The sequence below is a fragment of the Saccoglossus kowalevskii genome, chromosome 6 (genome assembly GCF_978046115.1).
Source record: "Saccoglossus kowalevskii chromosome 6, keSacKowa6.1, whole genome shotgun sequence".
NCBI classification, from domain to species: domain Eukaryota; kingdom Metazoa; phylum Hemichordata; class Enteropneusta; family Harrimaniidae; genus Saccoglossus; species Saccoglossus kowalevskii.
Genome location: NC_140646.1, coordinates 5021312 through 5040633, shown reverse-complemented (window position 1 = coordinate 5040633; position 19322 = coordinate 5021312). Strand labels below are relative to the sequence as shown.

General features: G+C 43.9%; 1 protein-coding gene across 1 annotated transcript in view; it reads right to left on the bottom strand.

The window, feature by feature from the left end:
* Window positions 1-19322, bottom strand: part of LOC102800875 (ATP-dependent RNA helicase DDX1-like) — a 77078-nt gene that overhangs the window by 22529 nt on the left and 35227 nt on the right. The window contains exons 9-20 of the mRNA XM_085499983.1: window positions 17626-17702; window positions 12642-12714; window positions 2923-2999; window positions 2409-2462; window positions 2203-2263; window positions 1871-1932; window positions 1633-1656; window positions 1422-1474; window positions 1137-1197; window positions 777-848; window positions 472-498; window positions 127-216 (exon numbers count right to left, since the gene is read on the bottom strand). Of these exons, the coding sequence (XP_085356109.1) occupies window positions 127-216; window positions 472-498; window positions 777-848; window positions 1137-1197; window positions 1422-1474; window positions 1633-1656; window positions 1871-1932; window positions 2203-2263; window positions 2409-2462; window positions 2923-2999; window positions 12642-12714; window positions 17626-17702 (731 nt within the window). The remainder of the gene's footprint in view (window positions 1-126; window positions 217-471; window positions 499-776; window positions 849-1136; window positions 1198-1421; window positions 1475-1632; window positions 1657-1870; window positions 1933-2202; window positions 2264-2408; window positions 2463-2922; window positions 3000-12641; window positions 12715-17625; window positions 17703-19322) is intronic.

The following is a 19322-nucleotide window of genomic DNA, read 5'->3' as shown; positions in this document are numbered from 1 at the left end:
ACCTTCATACAGCATTTTGCATCAAGCGTCAGAAAAGGAAACTTGGAAGAGCTATGTGATGTTAACACACTTGAGGTTGTCAGTGTGCTAACAAATACTGTAACAATATCTTGCAATTCTACTTGCCTGTAATCTTTTTCCATCAGCAGTAATTTTGGGAATTTGCTCCCACAATCGATAAATCAGGTCAGTGTATCCTTGTGTTAGTAATCCATCCTGTAAATAAACAAATTAGTGTTCATATAAAGGCATATTTACAATAAATCAGGTCAGCTAAAAAGAAGGGTTCATATATTATGAAAGTCCAATTCACAACAATCATCTTTCTTACATCCAGGGATCACTCATATTTGTAATATATGGATAGTATGAGTAATAGTATGGAGAACATGTGTATTACTATTTAGAATGGGCTACTGACTGACTAACAAATAAATAAATAAATAAATAAACAAGTAAACATATACTCACAGCTTCATCAAGGATGAAAAAGCGAACCTGCAAGAAATATAAAGAAGTAAGCACATACTGTGAGACCAAACTAGAAACCATGTACACTATGTGTTGGTGAACAGAAATGGTCAGCAGACATGAACGAAAGTCCCAAACTTGTACATATGTAACATTCAAAAGCAGGTTTTGGATGCACAATCTATTAAGTTTTATATTTATCACACTTCACTATTAATGTCAGTGTATTTATTTACAGAGAACTGGGGTACCGACTTGGAACATCAATAAAAAAAATAGTAGAGATGAATCAGAATAAAGTGTACCTGTGAAAGAGATAACTTTCCTGTACTAATTAGATCTTCCAATCTACCAGGAGTACCCACTACAATATCAATCTATAAAATATTATGTAAATATCCTTATTATACATATAATAATAATTGTTTACATGGGTTATTGAACTTGATGACAACACAAACCAAATAATCTTAGAGCATACATGCCAAAGCATACAATGTATGTGGACATAAATTCTGGTGTGTTTTTTAATAATCCTATTATTCATGAAGAAAAGGTTCTTACTGACTGTTTTTTACTGACCTTTATTTGGTCTATGTTGGCTCATATAGTTTGGTTGTTATTGACTAGTGGTTAGTCAAACAATGGTATATTGACAGACTTACCCCTGATTCTAAGGCATATATTTGATCTTTTGCAGCTTGACCACCAATAACGAGAAGTTCCCTGAAATTCACATAATGATTAATTTTTCCAGTATATACTATACATTCAGATCATATTATATGCCAGAAATGATGCTTGTTATCATTTCCTTTGAAGTATAAAACATGATAATTTAGACAACAAAAGGCATAGGAACTTCAGGCGGTAAAGTATAGGTGGTACTGTATGGTAAAACAGAAAACAACAACTGATCATATAAATTAAAGTATATAATCATAACATACCGGACATTAGGTTCTTTTAAATACTTCTTGAAATTCTGTATTTGTGTCAAAGTCTATGAAGAAAGTGGGTAAAAGGATGTGATAGTGATAATGATGAGTTTCTGTCCATTTCACAAAATGAAGAGATAGTGTCAACGATGTTAGTTTATGGCATCAACAACTCGATATACAAATATTTCAAGTCAAACAGAGATGAGATAATTTAACGTACCTGTTCTGCTAACTCTCTTGAAGGCTGTGAATAAAATAAAGCCATGAATAAATACACTGTAATATTATAATAGTAATTCATATTGCCATATATCCACTCAACTACTTATAGGTTATTTTATGAAAAGCATACGGCCTTCAACACATGCTCAACAATCACCACTCTACTGGGTACCCATTTACCCCTGGATGGGGTCACACTGTCACCACCATCACACTGTCTATTACCATCAACCTACCTCAATTATAATAGCTTTAGGAGCATTCGGTTCTACTTTAGAGCTGGCAACCTGCTGATTTCCTAATGAGAGAGATTAAAAGCCAAGTTAGTAAATTCCTTTTTTTAAAACCATGGTCAAAATTAAGTTTACAAACTGAACAAAACTAGTTGTCTCTAATATAGTCAGGAATATCAAAATATCATGAAAACTATTAGTGCTTAAGTTTACTGAATGCAATTATCTTTTCTGGTCACCATTTTCCGATGATTCAATATGTGGACTGTATAGAATCACTGTGCACAAGTCATTGAACTTGAATTCATTGCTTATACCAATTTCATGGCACCTACCAATAACATTTGATGCAATAAGACAATCAGCTGGTGCTTCACTCAATCCTATGAATCCACCCTATAAAATACAATTTACATTGTAAAGATACACATACTAATGATAATCAATACAAACTATTAGGACATTCTCAGCAGCAAAAGATATTTCAAGCTATTACATTATTTTATGGCATTATGCCTGTCATTGTATTATGTTTACTCACCCCTGGAGGAAATTTGAATTTGGAGTCTCCAAAGTTGAACTTCATCTCCGCATTCTGAGAAATGATAAAATAAAGCCAACACACAGACAAGAATGAGGTATGTATACATTTTAAATGGATATGTGTCTTCAGTCACTGGGTGTATTCCCTGCACACAGTGTTTGGTACCACAGAGTCTATTTAGTCAGGGGTTAAGATGGAAGGGTTCAAGAGAAGTTGAGCTATATTATTTCAGCGGGGGCAGGGGTAATTTGACCCTCTTTCTCCCAAATACATCATGGTCTCATATTACAGAGCCAACAATATAGAAGATTTCAACATTTTAATAGTAGTGCTTCATGCATTTATGCTGTTTTTAATTTTTGGAAGAATTATTATGATAATAATAAAAATAATAATTAAAGTGTGAAAAAACAATTATAGGTTAAACTTGGGATCTAAACAAATTTATAGGAATGAAGATAATAAATATCTCGGATTTTAAAAGACACACAATGTACACAGTTATACTTACTTTGAGAACGACAGCAGCAAACAGACCTGTATTCTTGAAATGGCCAGGCACATCAAAAGCTGTACCCAAATCTTTACCTGTAAATGAAGATTCAACTATGAATGAACTCCAACACCGTGGGGCAATGAGTGAACTCCATCACAGTGGTACAATGAATGAACTCCATCACAGTGGTACAATGAATGAACTCCATCACATTGGGGCAATGAGTGAACTCCATCACAGTGGGGCAATGAGTGAACTCCATCACAGTGGGGCAATGAGTGAACTCCATCACAGTGGGGCAATGAGTAAACTTCATCACAGTGGGACAATGAATGAACTCCATCACAGTGGGGCAATGAGTAAACTCCATCACAGTGGTACAATGAATGAACTCCATCACAGTGGGACAATGAGTAAACTTCATCACAGTGGGACAATGAATAAACTCCATCACAGTGGGGCAATGAGTAAACTCCATCACAGTGGGGCAATGAGTAAACTCCATTCACAGTGGGGCAATGAGTGAACTCCATCACAGTGGGACAATGAATGAACTCCATCACAGTGGGGCAATGAGAGAACTCCATCACAGTGGGACAATGAATGAACTCCATCACAGTGGGGCAATGAATGAACTCCATCACAGTGGGGCAATGAGTGAACTCCATCACAGTGGTTGACAATGAGTGAACGCCATCACAGTGGGGCAATGAGTGAACGCCATCACAGTGGGGCAATGAATGAACTCCAACACAGTGGGGCAATGAGTGAACTCCAACACAGTGGGGCAATGAGTGAACTCCAACACAGTGGGGCAATGAGTGAACTCCAACACAGTAGGACAATGAGTGAACTCCATCACAGTAGGACAATGAGTGAACTCCAACACAGTGGGGCAATGAGTGAACTACAACACAGTGGGGCAATGAGTGAACTCCAACATAGTGGGGCAATGAGTGAACTCCAACATAGTGGGACAATGAGTGAACTCCATCACAGTGGGGCAATGAGTAAACTCCAACACAGTGGGGCAATGAGTAAACTACAACACAGTGGGACAATGAGTGAACTCCATCACAGTAGGACAATGAGTGAACTCCAACACAGTGGGACAATGAGTGAACTCCAACACAGTAGGACAATGAGTGAACTCCAACACAGTAGGACAATGAGTGAACTCCATCACCGTGGAGCAATGAGTGAACTCCATCACAGTGGAGCAATGAGTGAACTCCATCACAGTGGGACAATGAATGAACTCCATCACAGTGGGGCAATGAGTGAACTCCAACACAGTGGGGCAATGAGTGAACTCCATCAAAGTGGGGCAATGAATGAATTCCATCAAAGTGGGGCAATGAGTGAACTCCAACACAGTGGGGCAATGAGTGAACTCCAACACAGTAGGACAATGAGTGAACTCCATCACAGTAGGACAATGAGTGAACTCAAACACAGTGGGGCAATGAGTGAACTACAACACAGTGGGGCAATGAGTGAACTCCAACATAGTGGGGCAATGAGTGAACTCCATCACAGTGGGGCAATGAGGGAACTCCAACACAGTGGGGCAATGAGTAAACTCCAACACAGTGGGGCAATGAGTAAACTCCAACATAGTGGGACAATGAGTGAACTCCATCACAGTAGGACAATGAGTTAACTCCAACACAGTAGGACAATGAGTGAACTCCATCACCGTGGGGCAATGAGTGAACTCCATCACAGTGGGGCAATGAGTGAACTCCATCAGTGGGGCAATGAGTGAACTCCATCACAGTGGGACAATGAATAAACTCCATCACAGTGGGGCAATGAGTGAACTCCATCACAGTGGGACAATGAGTAAACTCCATCACAGTGGAACAGTGAATGAACTCCATTCACAGTGGGGCAATGAGTGAACTCCATTCACAGTGGGGCAATGAGTGAACTCCATCACAGTGGGGCAATGAGTGAACTCCATCACAGTGGGGCAATGAGTGAACTCCAACACAGTGGGGAATGAGTGAACTCCATCACAGTGGGGCAATGAGTGAAGTCCATCACCGTGGGGCAATGAGTGAACTCCATCACAGTGGGGCAATGAGTGAACTCCATCACAGTGGGGCAATGAGTGAACTCCATCACAGTGGGGCAATGAGTGAACTCCATCACCGTGGGGCAATGAGTGAACTCCATCACCGTGGGCAATGAATGAACTCCAACACAGTGGGGCAATGAGTGAAGTCCATCACCGTGGGGCAATGAGTGAACTCCATCACAGTGGGGCAATGAGTGAACTCCATCACAGTGGGGCAATGAGTGAACTCCATCACAGTGGGGCAATGAGTGAACTCCATCACCGTGGGGCAATGAGTGAACTCCATCACCGTGGGCAATGAATGAACTCCAACACAGTGGGGCAATGAGTGAACTCCAACACAGTGGGGCAATGAGTGAACTCCAACACAGTGGGGCAATGAGTGAACTCCATCACAGTGGGGCAATGAGTGAACTCCATCACAGTGGGGCAATGAGTGAACTCCATCACAGTGGGGCAATGAGTGAACTCCATCACAGTGGGGCAATGGGTGAACTCCAACACAGTGGGGCAATGAATGAACTCCAACATAGTGGGACAATGAGTGAACTCCATCACAGTGGGGAAATGAGTGAACTCCAACATAGTGGGACAATGAGTGAACTCCATCACAGTGGGGCAATGAGTGAACTCCATCACAGTGGGGCAATGAGTGAACTCCAACACAGTGGGGCAATGAGTGAACTCCAACACAGTGGGGCAATGAATGAACTCCAACATAGTGGGACAATGAGTGAACTCCATCACAGTAGGACAATGAGTGAACTCCATCACAGTGGGGCAATGAGTGAACTCCATCACAGTGGGACAATGAGTAAACTCCATCACAGTGGGACAATGAGTAAACTCCATCACAGTGGAACAGTGAATGAACTCCATTCACAGTGGGGCAATCAGTGAACTCCATCACAGTGGGGCAATGAGTGAACTCCATCACAGTGGGGCAATGAGTGAACTCCATCACAGTGGGGCAATGAGTGAACTCCATCACAGTGGGGCAATGAGTGAACTCCAACACAGTGAGGCAATGAGTGAACTCCAACATAGTGGGGCAATGAATGAACTCCAACACAGTGGGGCAATGAATGAACTCCATCACAGTGGGACAATGAGTGAACGCCATCACAGTGGGGCAATGAGTGAACTCTATCAAAGTGGGGCAATGAATGAACTCCAACACAGTGGGGCAATGAGTGAACTCCAACACAGTGGGACAATGAGTGAACTCCAACACAGTGGGGCAATGGGTGAACTCCAACACAGTGGGGCAATGAATGAACTCCAACATAGTGGGACAATGAGTGAACTCCATCACAGTGGGGAAATGAGTGAACTCCAACATAGTGGGACAATGAGTAAACTCCATCACAGTGGGGAATGAGTGAACTCCATCACAGTGGGGCAATGAGTGAACTCCATCACAGTGGGACAATGAGTGAACTCCATCACCGTGGGGCAATGAGTGAACTCCATCACCATGGGCAATGAATGAACTCCAACACAGTGGGGCAATGAGTGAACTCCAACACAGTGGGGGCAATGAGTGAACTCCAACACAGTGGGACAATGAGTGAACTCCATCACAGTGGGGCAATGAGTGAACTCCATCACAGTGGGGCAATGAGTGAACTCCAACACAGTGGGGCAATGAGTGAACTCCAACACAGTGGGGAAATGAGTGAACTCCATCACAGTGGGGCAATGAGTGAACTCCATCACAGTGGGGCAATGAGTGAACTCCATCACAGTGGGACAATGAATGAACTCCATCACAGTGGGGCAATGAGTGAACTCCATCACAGTGGGACAATGAGTAAACTGCATCACAGTGGGACAATGAGTAAACTCCATCACAGTGGGACAGTGAATGAACTCCATTCACAGTAGGGCAATGAGTGAACTCCATCACAGTGGGGCAATGAGTGAACTCCATCACAGTGGGGCAATGAGTGAACTCCATCACAGTGGGACAATGAATGAACTCCATCACAGTGGGGCAATGAGTGAACTCCATCACAGTGGGACAACGAATGAACTCCATCACAGTGGTTGACAATGAGTGAACACCATCACAGTGGGGCAATGAGTGAACTCCATCAAAGTGGGGCAATGAATGAACTCCAACATAGTGGGACAATGAGTGAACGCCATCACAGTGGGGCAATGAGTAAACTACAACACAGTGGGGCAATGAGTAAACTCCAACATAGTGGGACAACGAGTGAACTCCATCACAGTAGGACAATGAGTGAACTCCAACACAGTAGGACAATGAGTGAACTCCATCACCGTGGGGCAATGAGTGAACTCCATCACAGTGGAGCAATGAGTGAACTCCATCACAGTGGGGCAATGAGTGAACTCCATCACAGTGGGACAATGAATGAACTCCATCACAGTGGGGCAATGAGTGAACTCCATCACAGTGGGGCAATGAGTAAACTCCATCACAGTGGGGCAATGAGTGAACTCCATCACAGTGGGGCAATGAGTGAACTCCATCACCGTGGGGCAATGAGTGAACTCCATCACCGTGGGCAATGAATGAACTCCAACACAGTGGGGGCAATGAGTGAACTCCAACACAGTGGGGCAATGAGTGAACTCCAACACAGTGGGGCAATGAGTGAACTCCATCACAGTGGGGCAATGAGTGAACTCCATCACAGTGGGGCAATGAGTGAACTCCATCACAGTGGGGCAATGAGTGAACTCCAACACAGTGGGGCAATGAGTGAACTCCATCACAGTGGGGCAATGAGTGAACTCCATCAAAGTGGGGCAATGAATGAACTCCAACACAGTGGGGCAATGAGTGAACTCCAACACAGTGGGACAATGAGTGAACTCCAACACAGTGGGGCAATGGGTGAACTCCAACACAGTGGGGCAATGAATGAACTCCAACATAGTGGGACAATGAGTGAACTCCATCACAGTGGGGAAATGAGTGAACTCCAACATAGTGGGACAATGAGTGAACTCCATCACAGTGGGGCAATGAGTGAACTCCAACACAGTGGGGCAATGAGTGAACTCCAACACAGTGGGGCAATGAGTGAACTCCAACACAGTGGGGGCAATGAGTGAACTCCAACACAGTGGGACAATGAGTGAACTCCATCACAGTGGGGCAATGAATGAACTCCATCACAGTGGGGCAATGAGTGAACTCCAACACAGTGGGGCAATGAGTGAACTCCAACACAGTGGGGAAATGAGTGAACTCCATCACAGTGGGGCAATGAGTGAACTCCATCACAGTGGGGCAATGAGTGAACTCCATCACAGTGGGACAATGAATGAACTCCATCACAGTGGGGGCAATGAGTGAACTCCATCACAGTGGGACAATGAGTAAACTGCATCACAGTGGGACAATGAGTAAACTCCATCACAGTGGGACAGTGAATGAACTCCATTCACAGTAGGGCAATGAGTGAACTCCATCACAGTGGGGCAATGAGTGAACTCCATCACAGTGGGGCAATGAGTGAACTCCATCACAGTGGGACAATGAATGAACTCCATCACAGTGGGGCAATGAGTGAACTCCATCACAGTGGGACAACGAATGAACTCCATCACAGTGGTTGACAATGAGTGAACACCATCACAGTGGGGCAATGAGTGAACTCCATCAAAGTGGGGCAATGAATGAACTCCAACATAGTGGGACAATGAGTGAACGCCATCACAGTGGGGCAATGAGTAAACTACAACACAGTGGGGCAATGAGTAAACTCCAACATAGTGGGACAACGAGTGAACTCCATCACAGTAGGACAATGAGTGAACTCCAACACAGTAGGACAATGAGTGAACTCCATCACCGTGGGGCAATGAGTGAACTCCATCACAGTGGAGCAATGAGTGAACTCCATCACAGTGGGGCAATGAGTGAACTCCATCACAGTGGGACAATGAATGAACTCCATCACAGTGGGGCAATGAGTGAACTCCATCACAGTGGGGCAATGAGTAAACTCCATCACAGTGGGGCAATGAGTGAACTCCATCACAGTGGGGCAATGAGTGAACTCCATCACCGTGGGGCAATGAGTGAACTCCATCACCGTGGGCAATGAATGAACTCCAACACAGTGGGGGCAATGAGTGAACTCCAACACAGTGGGGCAATGAGTGAACTCCAACACAGTGGGGCAATGAGTGAACTCCATCACAGTGGGGCAATGAGTGAACTCCATCACAGTGGGGCAATGAGTGAACTCCATCACAGTGGGGCAATGAGTGAACTCCAACACAGTGGGGCAATGAGTGAACTCCATCACAGTGGGGCAATGAGTGAACTCCATCAAAGTGGGGCAATGAATGAACTCCAACACAGTGGGGCAATGAGTGAACTCCAACACAGTGGGACAATGAGTGAACTCCAACACAGTGGGGCAATGGGTGAACTCCAACACAGTGGGGCAATGAATGAACTCCAACATAGTGGGACAATGAGTGAACTCCATCACAGTGGGGAAATGAGTGAACTCCAACATAGTGGGACAATGAGTGAACTCCATCACAGTGGGGCAATGAGTGAACTCCATCACAGTGGGGCAATGAGTGAACTCCAACACAGTGGGGGCAATGAGTGAACTCCAACACAGTGGGGCAATGAATGAACTCCAACATAGTGGGACAATGAGTGAACTCCATCACAGTAGGACAATGAGTGAACTCCATCACAGTGGGGCAATGAGTGAACTCCATCACAGTGGGGCAATGAGTGAACTCCATCACAGTGGGACAATGAGTGAACTCCATCACAGTGGGACAATGAGTAAACTCCATCACAGTGGAACAGTGAATGAACTCCATTCACAGTGGGGCAATCAGTGAACTCCATCACAGTGGGGCAATGAGTGAACTCCATCACAGTGGGGCAATGAGTGAACTCCATCACAGTGGGGCAATGAGTGAACTTCATCACAGTGGGGCAATGAGTGAACTCCAACACAGTGAGGCAATGAGTGAACTCCAACATAGTGGGGCAATGAATGAACTCCAACACAGTGGGGCAATGAATGAACTCCATCACAGTGGGACAATGAGTGAACGCCATCACAGTGGGGCAATGAGTGAACTCCTTCAAAGTGGGGCAATGAATGAACTCCAACACAGTGGGGCAATGAGTGAACTCCAACACAGTGGGACAATGAGTGAACTCCAACACAGTGGGGCAATGGGTGAACTCCAACACAGTGGGGCAATGAATGAACTCCAACATAGTGGGACAATGAGTGAACTCCATCACAGTGGGGAAATGAGTGAACTCCAACATAGTGGGACAATGAGTGAACTCCATCACAGTGGGGCAATGAGTGAACTCCATCACAGTGGGGCAATGAGTGAACTCCATCACAGTGGGACAATGAGTAAACTCCATCACCGTGGGGCAATGAGTGAACTCCATCACCATGGGCAATGAATGAACTCCAACACAGTGGGGCAATGAGTGAACTCCAACACAGTGGGGCAATGAGTGAACTCCAACACAGTGGGACAATGAGTGAACTCCATCACAGTGGGGCAATGAGTGAACTCCATCACAGTGGGGCAATGAGTGAACTCCAACACAGTGGGGAAATGAGTGAACTCCATCACAGTGGGGCAATGAGTGAACTCCATCACAGTGGGGCAATGAGTGAACTCCATCACAGTGGGGCAATGAGTGAACTCCATCACAGTGGGACAATGAATGAACTCCATCACAGTGGGGGCAATGAGTGAACTCCATCACAGTGGGACAATGAGTAAACTGCATCACAGTGGGACAATGAGTAAACTCCATCACAGTGGGACAGTGAATGAACTCCATTCACAGTAGGGCAATGAGTGAACTCCATCACAGTGGGGCAATGAGTGAACTCCATCACAGTGGGGCAATGAGTGAACTCCCATACAGTGGGACAATGAGTGAACTCCAACACAGTTGGACAATGAGTGAACTTGGGACAATGAGTGAACTCCATCACAGTGGGACAATGAGTGAACTCCATCACAGTGGGACAATAAGTGAACTCCAACACAGTGGGACAATGAGTGAACTCCAACACAGTGGGACAATGAGTGAACTCCAACACAGTGGGGCAATGAGTGAACTCCATCACAGTGGGACAATGAATGAACTCCATCACAGTGGGGCAATGAGTGAACTCCAACACAGTGAGGCAATGAGTGAACTCCAACATAGTGGGGCAATGAATGAACTCCAACACAGTGGGGCAATGAATGAACTCCATCACAGTGGGACAATGAGTGAACGCCATCACAGTGGGGCAATGAGTGAACTCCTTCAAAGTGGGGCAATGAATGAACTCCAACACAGTGGGGCAATGAGTGAACTCCAACACAGTGGGACAATGAGTGAACTCCAACACAGTGGGGCAATGGGTGAACTCCAACACAGTGGGGCAATGAATGAACTCCAACATAGTGGGACAATGAGTGAACTCCATCACAGTGGGGAAATGAGTGAACTCCAACATAGTGGGACAATGAGTGAACTCCATCACAGTGGGGCAATGAGTGAACTCCATCACAGTGGGGCAATGAGTGAACTCCATCACAGTGGGGCAATGAGTGAACTCCATCACAGTGGGACAATGAGTAAACTGCATCACAGTGGGACAATGAGTAAACTCCATCACAGTGGGACAGTGAATGAACTCCATTCACAGTAGGGCAATGAGTGAACTCCATCACAGTGGGGCAATGAGTGAACTCCATCACAGTGGGGCAATGAGTGAACTCCCATACAGTGGGACAATGAGTGAACTCCAACACAGTTGGACAATGAGTGAACTTGGGACAATGAGTGAACTCCATCACAGTGGGACAATGAGTGAACTCCATCACAGTGGGACAATAAGTGAACTCCAACACAGTGGGACAATGAGTGAACTCCAACACAGTGGGACAATGAGTGAACTCCAACACAGTGGGGCAATGAGTGAACTCCAACACAGTGGGGCAATGAGTGAACTCCAACACAGTGGGGCAATAAGTGAACTACAACACAGTGGGGCAATGAGTGAACTTGGGGCAATGAGTGAACTCCAACACAGTGGGGGCAATGAGTGAACTCCAACACAGTAGGACAATGAGTAAACTCCAACAAGTGAACTCCAACACAGTAGGACAATGAGTGAACTCCAACACAGTGGGACAATGAGTGAACTCCAACACAGTAGGGCAATGAGTGAACTTGGGACAATGAGTGAACTCCAACACAGTAGGGCAATGAGTGAACTGGGGGCAATGAGTGAACTCCAACACAGTGGGGGCAATGAGTGAACTCCAACACAGTGGGACAATGAGTGAACTCCAACACAGTAGGACAATGAGTAAACTCCAACAAGTGAACTCCAACACAGTAGGACAATGAGTGAACTCCAACACAGTGGGACAATGAGTGAACTCCAACACAGTAGGGCAATGAGTGAACTTGGGACAATGAGTGAACTCCAACACAGTAGGGCAATGAGTGAACTTGGGACAATGAGTGAACTCCATCACAGTGGGGCAATTAGGGGACTCCATCACAATTGTAAATAACATGCAACTAGTAAAGAAATGACTTATTTTGACCAGACAAACATTTAATAGAGCAAACAAGTATGAAGTTTTACATGCTTACCATTCTTAGTGTATTTAATGATGCTTTTATCAAAATCTAAATAACATCCCATCACATCATTAATACCATATGGCTGTAAATGAAAATAAACAACAGTCATACCAACAAGAACATATAAATTTAGGCGAGGGTTCTCCGAACCCGCCTATTCACATAGTTCATACCCACCATAGACTCTGGTCAGTCAAAATAACTATTTTGAACTGTAGGCATTAATCAGCGATTCTGCCAGTGACAGAGAGAGAATCTAGGTCAGGGGAAGCCCCATGACCCCAAGATTCTTTTACCCCTTACGTCACGGACCCACGTGACTGAGACCACATGGCAGCGCCATAGGCGGCCGTATAATCACTCTGGTTCCTTTCTCTCCGCCTCAAGGACTTAGACCAACGCTACGGAAAGAGTGGGGTGGTTGGGGGGACCCAGAGTCTATGGTGGGTATGAACTATGTGAATAGGCGGGTTTGAAGAACCCTCGCCTAAATTCACAACGTTCAATTACCAACCATAGACACCGGTCAGTCAAAATGACTATTTTGAGTCAGACCCCGATAGGTGGCGAGTTTTTTTGAAGCTCTGCGACTGCACCTGCTATCTCCCCATCAAAGAGGGTCTGCATAACTGAGGCGGTGGCGTACCCCTTGACTCAGTTCGCCGGCGAAAACACATGCGTCTGAAACCGCGTCCCGCTGCACAATAGTAGCCCTGGCCAAGAGAGCCATATGACACTGGAAGATATCGCACATAGCCGTGGCGGTGGCCTACCATTAACTGTGTTGCCTGGTCTAGGAGGCGAGTGCGTCTGAGGTCTCAGGGTCCTGGGTGCGCACAAGAATGCACTCCAGTGTGGCGCCCACGAATTCTAGGAAATTGATGGTCGCAGCTCTGCCCTCAGGGCATGTTGGATAGTCTCAGATAGTCACAGCCGTCCCCCTTCACCCGGTTAGCAAAATCGAAGTTTGTGGTACCGGGGTCTGGGGAAGGAGCCTTGGGATCCGGTCGGGGTCTTCTGGTTAAGTCCCACGAATTGGGGTCCGAATCAGAGATTGCCCCGATGGGGTAGCGTTTGGTCCAGTGAAAGGGGTTATGCGAAAGATTACCCCAGCCCTGGGCTTTTGCCGTTACCTCCTCCATGGCTGACCAATGACCGCCCCTCAACACCGTCTGCGCGCCGTCTGCCACGCTCAGCACTCGGCTGGACCATGGGAGACATGCAGGTGGGGGTCGATCTGGATCCCGGCGCCTGCGAACCCATCAGCGTAGAAGCGACCGAAAGCGGCTGCTTTAGGATAGAGAGTGGGGGAATATACATAGCATCACCTGGACTGATAATATTCCGCATCACCCCAACGGCGTGGCTCACCGAGTCATTACGCAATGTGGACTCTGAGGGACCGCCCGAGGTGTTCGACGTGAATGAACTGCCAGCTCTCAGCCTAAAGATGTGAACGAGAGCGTGTTCGAGAGTGCATCTCATGACAGGGTCGATTCTCTCTGGGAACGCCTGTGGGTCAGCGAGAAGGGAGTCGAAACCCACAGCGGAGCTTTGACTTGAAGGTAAATTAATCAGTCCGGTACCGCGCGGTGAACCCTGGCTGGTTGAAAGCGGAGGTTTTTTTTTTTTTACAATGCATGTCCTGACCCGAACGCCCTGCTCCTAGAATGGGGTGGGGGTGGGGGAAGGGTCACGGCTGGGAATGGGGGGGGGGAGGTGGTTCCCCGTTAGAGACGTGTTTAGAATGCGAACAGTGCTTTCTGTGTTTCTGAGAGGCCGCAGTGGAGACAGCTCGCTCCGCCTGCAGGTGGTCTACTCTGCCTACCAGGGACACAATTTGCCCCGACAGTCCTTCGATCAATGCCCTCATTTCAGCGGCAAAACCGGCGCCGTGCGAGGATGGATCCACAACGGAACCCAGCGCGGGCCCCATAGAAGAAAGGACCTCCAGGGGCATAGCCTCGCTGTTGCCAGTAAAGTTGGGTAACCCACTGCCTGAAAAAACAGACTGTGCAGATGCCCTCCCATCAGCGGGGGCCCTTTGCTTGGTATCCCAGTACGAGAACCGGTAGCCGAGTGCGAGGACTTTTCACTCATGCCAACGTAAAACTCACTCATACCCATGCCGGTAGCACTTACCGCACGTCCTTTTTGCGAGCAAGCGACGCGGTCAGTCTCGGCAATTTTTACATACTGCGGGTTCCATTTCTGCAAGTTCTGTGTACACTGATTGCAGATCCGCCTCAAAAACTGAGGAGACAATACCGGTGGCGAGCTTCTGGCATTGCCAGTGCATCTATCCATTTCTAAATATATTATAAATAAAAGACGACATGCATGAGGGAAACGAAATACAGTTGTAAAAGGTGCCGCCATGAAACCAACATGTGGTTACGTAGTGGCGCCGGGTTTTAATTTCTTTGTTGTGGAAAAGGGGAAAACGACACGAGGGTAAAAAGACAAGAAAAACTTATCCTACCAGCTAGAATGTCGGATGCCACGGCTGCGGCGACGACCCACGCTAGAAACCTGGACAAGAAAAAGCAACAGAGCCAGACATAGCCGCTCAGAATCATTCCCGACGAGACCGAGATGAAAGAAGAGTGATTGTATGGCCGCCTATGGCGCTGCCATGTGGCCTCAGTAACGTGGGTTTGTGACGCAAGGGGTAAAAGATTCTTGGGGTCATGGGGCTTCCCCTGACCTAGATTCTATCTCTCCATCACCAGCAGAATCGCTGATTAATGCCTACAGTTCAAAAATCATTTTGACTGACCGGAGTCTATGGTGGGTAGTTGAATGTAGTGAATTGAGATATTAAACAAGCAGCCTCTCGGCTGAGATAGCTCCGCTGTTAGTAATGCACATTTCAATTAAAGAACAGAAGATATCATTAGAAAATGAACAACGTGCATATTATCAATGCAATGGGACTTGCTGTTTTCAACAAGAATTCAAAAATATCATTTTTCACCATAAATGATTGTGGTTTTTAACAAGAAGAAAATATCACTTTTTACCAAAAATGACAAAAATATTCACCAAAATTAGAAAATTAAAGATATCGTCATGAAATGAACAAATTTGAGAATGGTCCACATATAGTACCTATATATGTAATATCAAAGCAATTGGACTTGCGGTTTTTAACGAGAAGTCGAAAATATCACTTTTTACCAAAAATGACAAAAATATTCATCAAAATTAGAGAATTGAAGATATCATCATGAAATTAACAAATTTGAGAGTGGTCCACATGTAGTACCTATATATATAATATCAAAGCAATTGGACTTGCGGTTTTTAACAAGAAGTTGAAAATATCACTTTTTATCAAAAATGACAAAAATATTCATCAAAATTAGAGAATTGAAGATATCATCATGAAATGAACAAATTTGAGAGTGGTCCATATGTAGTACTTATATAATGTAATATCAAAGCAATTGGACTTGTGGTTTTTAACAAGAAGTCGAAAATATCACTTTTTACAAAAAATGACAAAAATATTCACCAAAATTAGAGAATTAAAGATATCATTACAAAATGAACAAATCTGAGAGAGGTCTACATGTAGTACCTACATATGTAATATCAAAGCAATTGGACTTGCGGTTTTTAACAAGAAGTCGAAAATATCACTTTTTACCAAAAATGACAAAAATATTCACCAAAATTAGAGAATTAAAGATATCATTACAAAATGAACAAATCTGAGAGAGGTCTACCCAAGGTACATATACACCAAGTATCAAAGCATTCAGGCTTGTAGTTTACAAGAAGAAGTCAAATAAGTAAAACATTGACACGGACGACGGACAATCACTCATATGATAAGCTCCGCTCGACAAAGTCGACAGTAGAGCTAAAAAATAAGACTGTATATGTATTTCAATACATTTTAAAGAACTCACTGATATTTAAATAACAATGCTAGCAGACTCTTCTACCCACTCCCTTATCAAAAGGCAGAATGTTACAGGCTAATTTTCACCATTTTGCATTCAAGATTCTTTGTTTGGTTTGTTTTTATTGACAAATATTATTTATTTAAGTCCTATGTGAATTTTATTCATAAAGTTCATATTTTCTAGAGATTACTATGCATCTTTATCCTCTAATACCTGGTATAAAATATAAATATAAAATACCAAGAGACTTCAGTCTTGAGATAAAAAAATGAGGATGGGATGACAAACACAAAGATGAAATGCAGGTTTATTTCTTCAACATTAAAAACTTTGTTTGAAGTTTTATGAATGTTTGTATGCTCAGCCAGTTTGTAAACATTGCATATATGTTCAGTTTGGAGAAAGTAATTGTTTTTACTCTCAAGTTTTATGAAAACATATTTGTGTGGAAAACAGTGTCTAAAATGTAGGTAGGAACACTTCTACTCAGCCAATTATGTACAAGAACAGTCCTGCCATAATGAATAAAGGTTTTTCAATTTGAAAGCAATGCTTATGCACTTTTTTTGGAATTTTGCATAGGCTAAAGTGCACAACACATCTTAACAAAATTAAAACTGCATAACTGGATCAATCTTTAAAACCTTAAAACAAATATTTATGTTCAATTAATACAACATGTACTGTACCTGTATTAATATTACACATACTATATTAACCTCAAAATCTCTTATGGATTAATTTCGTACAAATTGCATACAAGTTTCCTAATCACAGTACAGCAATTTATCTAAGCAAAGTTTTACTTGTACCGGTAGATATTATTTCTAACATAAACTATTAATTTGTGGTAGTATAAATAATTGCTATTTCAAGTGCATGAAGTGATAGAATACATTTTAATACATTAACAGATAACAACATTTATCATGATTTGATATGGCTTTAACAGGTTCAGTGTGGGACACGATGGAACATTGCCGACATGTGCAAATTTGCCAAAAATAACATGCCCCCGCCACCCACATATAGATAATGGTATGTTATAATAGTATATTATAACATATGTGGAGACTCACCTGCCCATAATCATCAAACTGTCTACCAAAAGACTTTTTACCTGTGCCTCCAAAACCAAAACCTTGTTTGTCAGTACCTGTTCAAAAAGAAAACATTTAAATTGAGCAAAATCCATCACAATGCATGTGGAACATTACAATCCATCACAATGCATGTGGAACATTACAATCCATCACAATGCATGTGGAACAATACAATCCATCGCAGTGCATGTGGAATATTACAATCCATCACAGTGCATGTGGAACATTACAATCCATCACAATGCATGTGGAACAATACAATCCATCACAGTGCATGTGGAACATTACAATCCATTACAGTGCATGTGGAACATTACAATCCATTACAGTGCATGTGGAACATTACAATCCATCACAATGCATGTGGAACATTACAATCCATCACAATGCATGTGGAACATTACAATCCATCACAATGCATGTGGAACATTACAATCCATCACAATGCATGTGGAACATTACAATCCATAACAATGCATGTGAAACATTACAATCCATCGCAGTGCATGTGGAACAATACAATCCATCACAGTGCATGTGGAACATTACAATCCATCACAGTGCATGTGGAACATTATAATCCATCACAGTGCATGTGGAACATTACAATCCAGCACAGTGCATGTGAAACATTACAATCCATCACAGCGCATGTGAAACATTACAATCCAGCACAGTGCATGTGAAACATTACAATCCATCACAGCGCATGTGAAACATTACAATCCATCACAGTGCATGTGGAACATTACAATCCACCACAGTGCATGTGGAACATTACAATCCATCACAGTGCATGTGGAACATTACAATCCATCACAGTGCATGTGAAACGTTACAATCCACCACAGTGCATGTGGAACGTTATAATCCATCACAGTGCATGTGGAACATTACAATCCATCACAGTGCATGTGGAACATTATAATCCATCACAGTGCATGTGGAACATTACAATCCATCGCAGTGCATGTGGAACAATACAATCCATCGCAGTGCATGTGGAACAATACAATCCATCACAGTGCATGTGAAACATTACAATCCATCACAGTGCATGTGAAACATTACAATCCACCACAGTGCATGTGGAACGTTATAATCCATCACAGTGCATGTGGAACATTACAATCCATCACAGTGCATGTGGAACATTATAATCCATCACAGTGCATGTGGAACATTACAATCCATCACAATGCATGTGGAACAATACAATCCATCGCAGTGCATGTGGAACAATACAATCCATCGCAGTGCATGTGGAACAATACAATCCATCGCAGTGCATGTGAAACATTACAATCCACCACAGTGCATGTGGAACGTTATAATCCATCACAGTGCATGTGGAACGTTATAATCCATCACAGTGCATGTGGAACATTACAATCCACCACAGTGCATGTGGAACATTATAATCCATCACAGTGCATGTGAAACATTACAATCCACCACAGTGCATGTGGAACATTACAATCCACCACAGTGCATGTGGAACGTTATAATCCATCACAGTGCATGTGGAACATTACACTCCATCACAGTGCATGTGGAACATTATAATCCATCACAGTGCATGTGGAACATTACAATCCATCGCAGTGCATGTGGAACATTACAATCCATCACAGTGCATGTGAAACATTACAATCCACCACAGTGCATGTGGA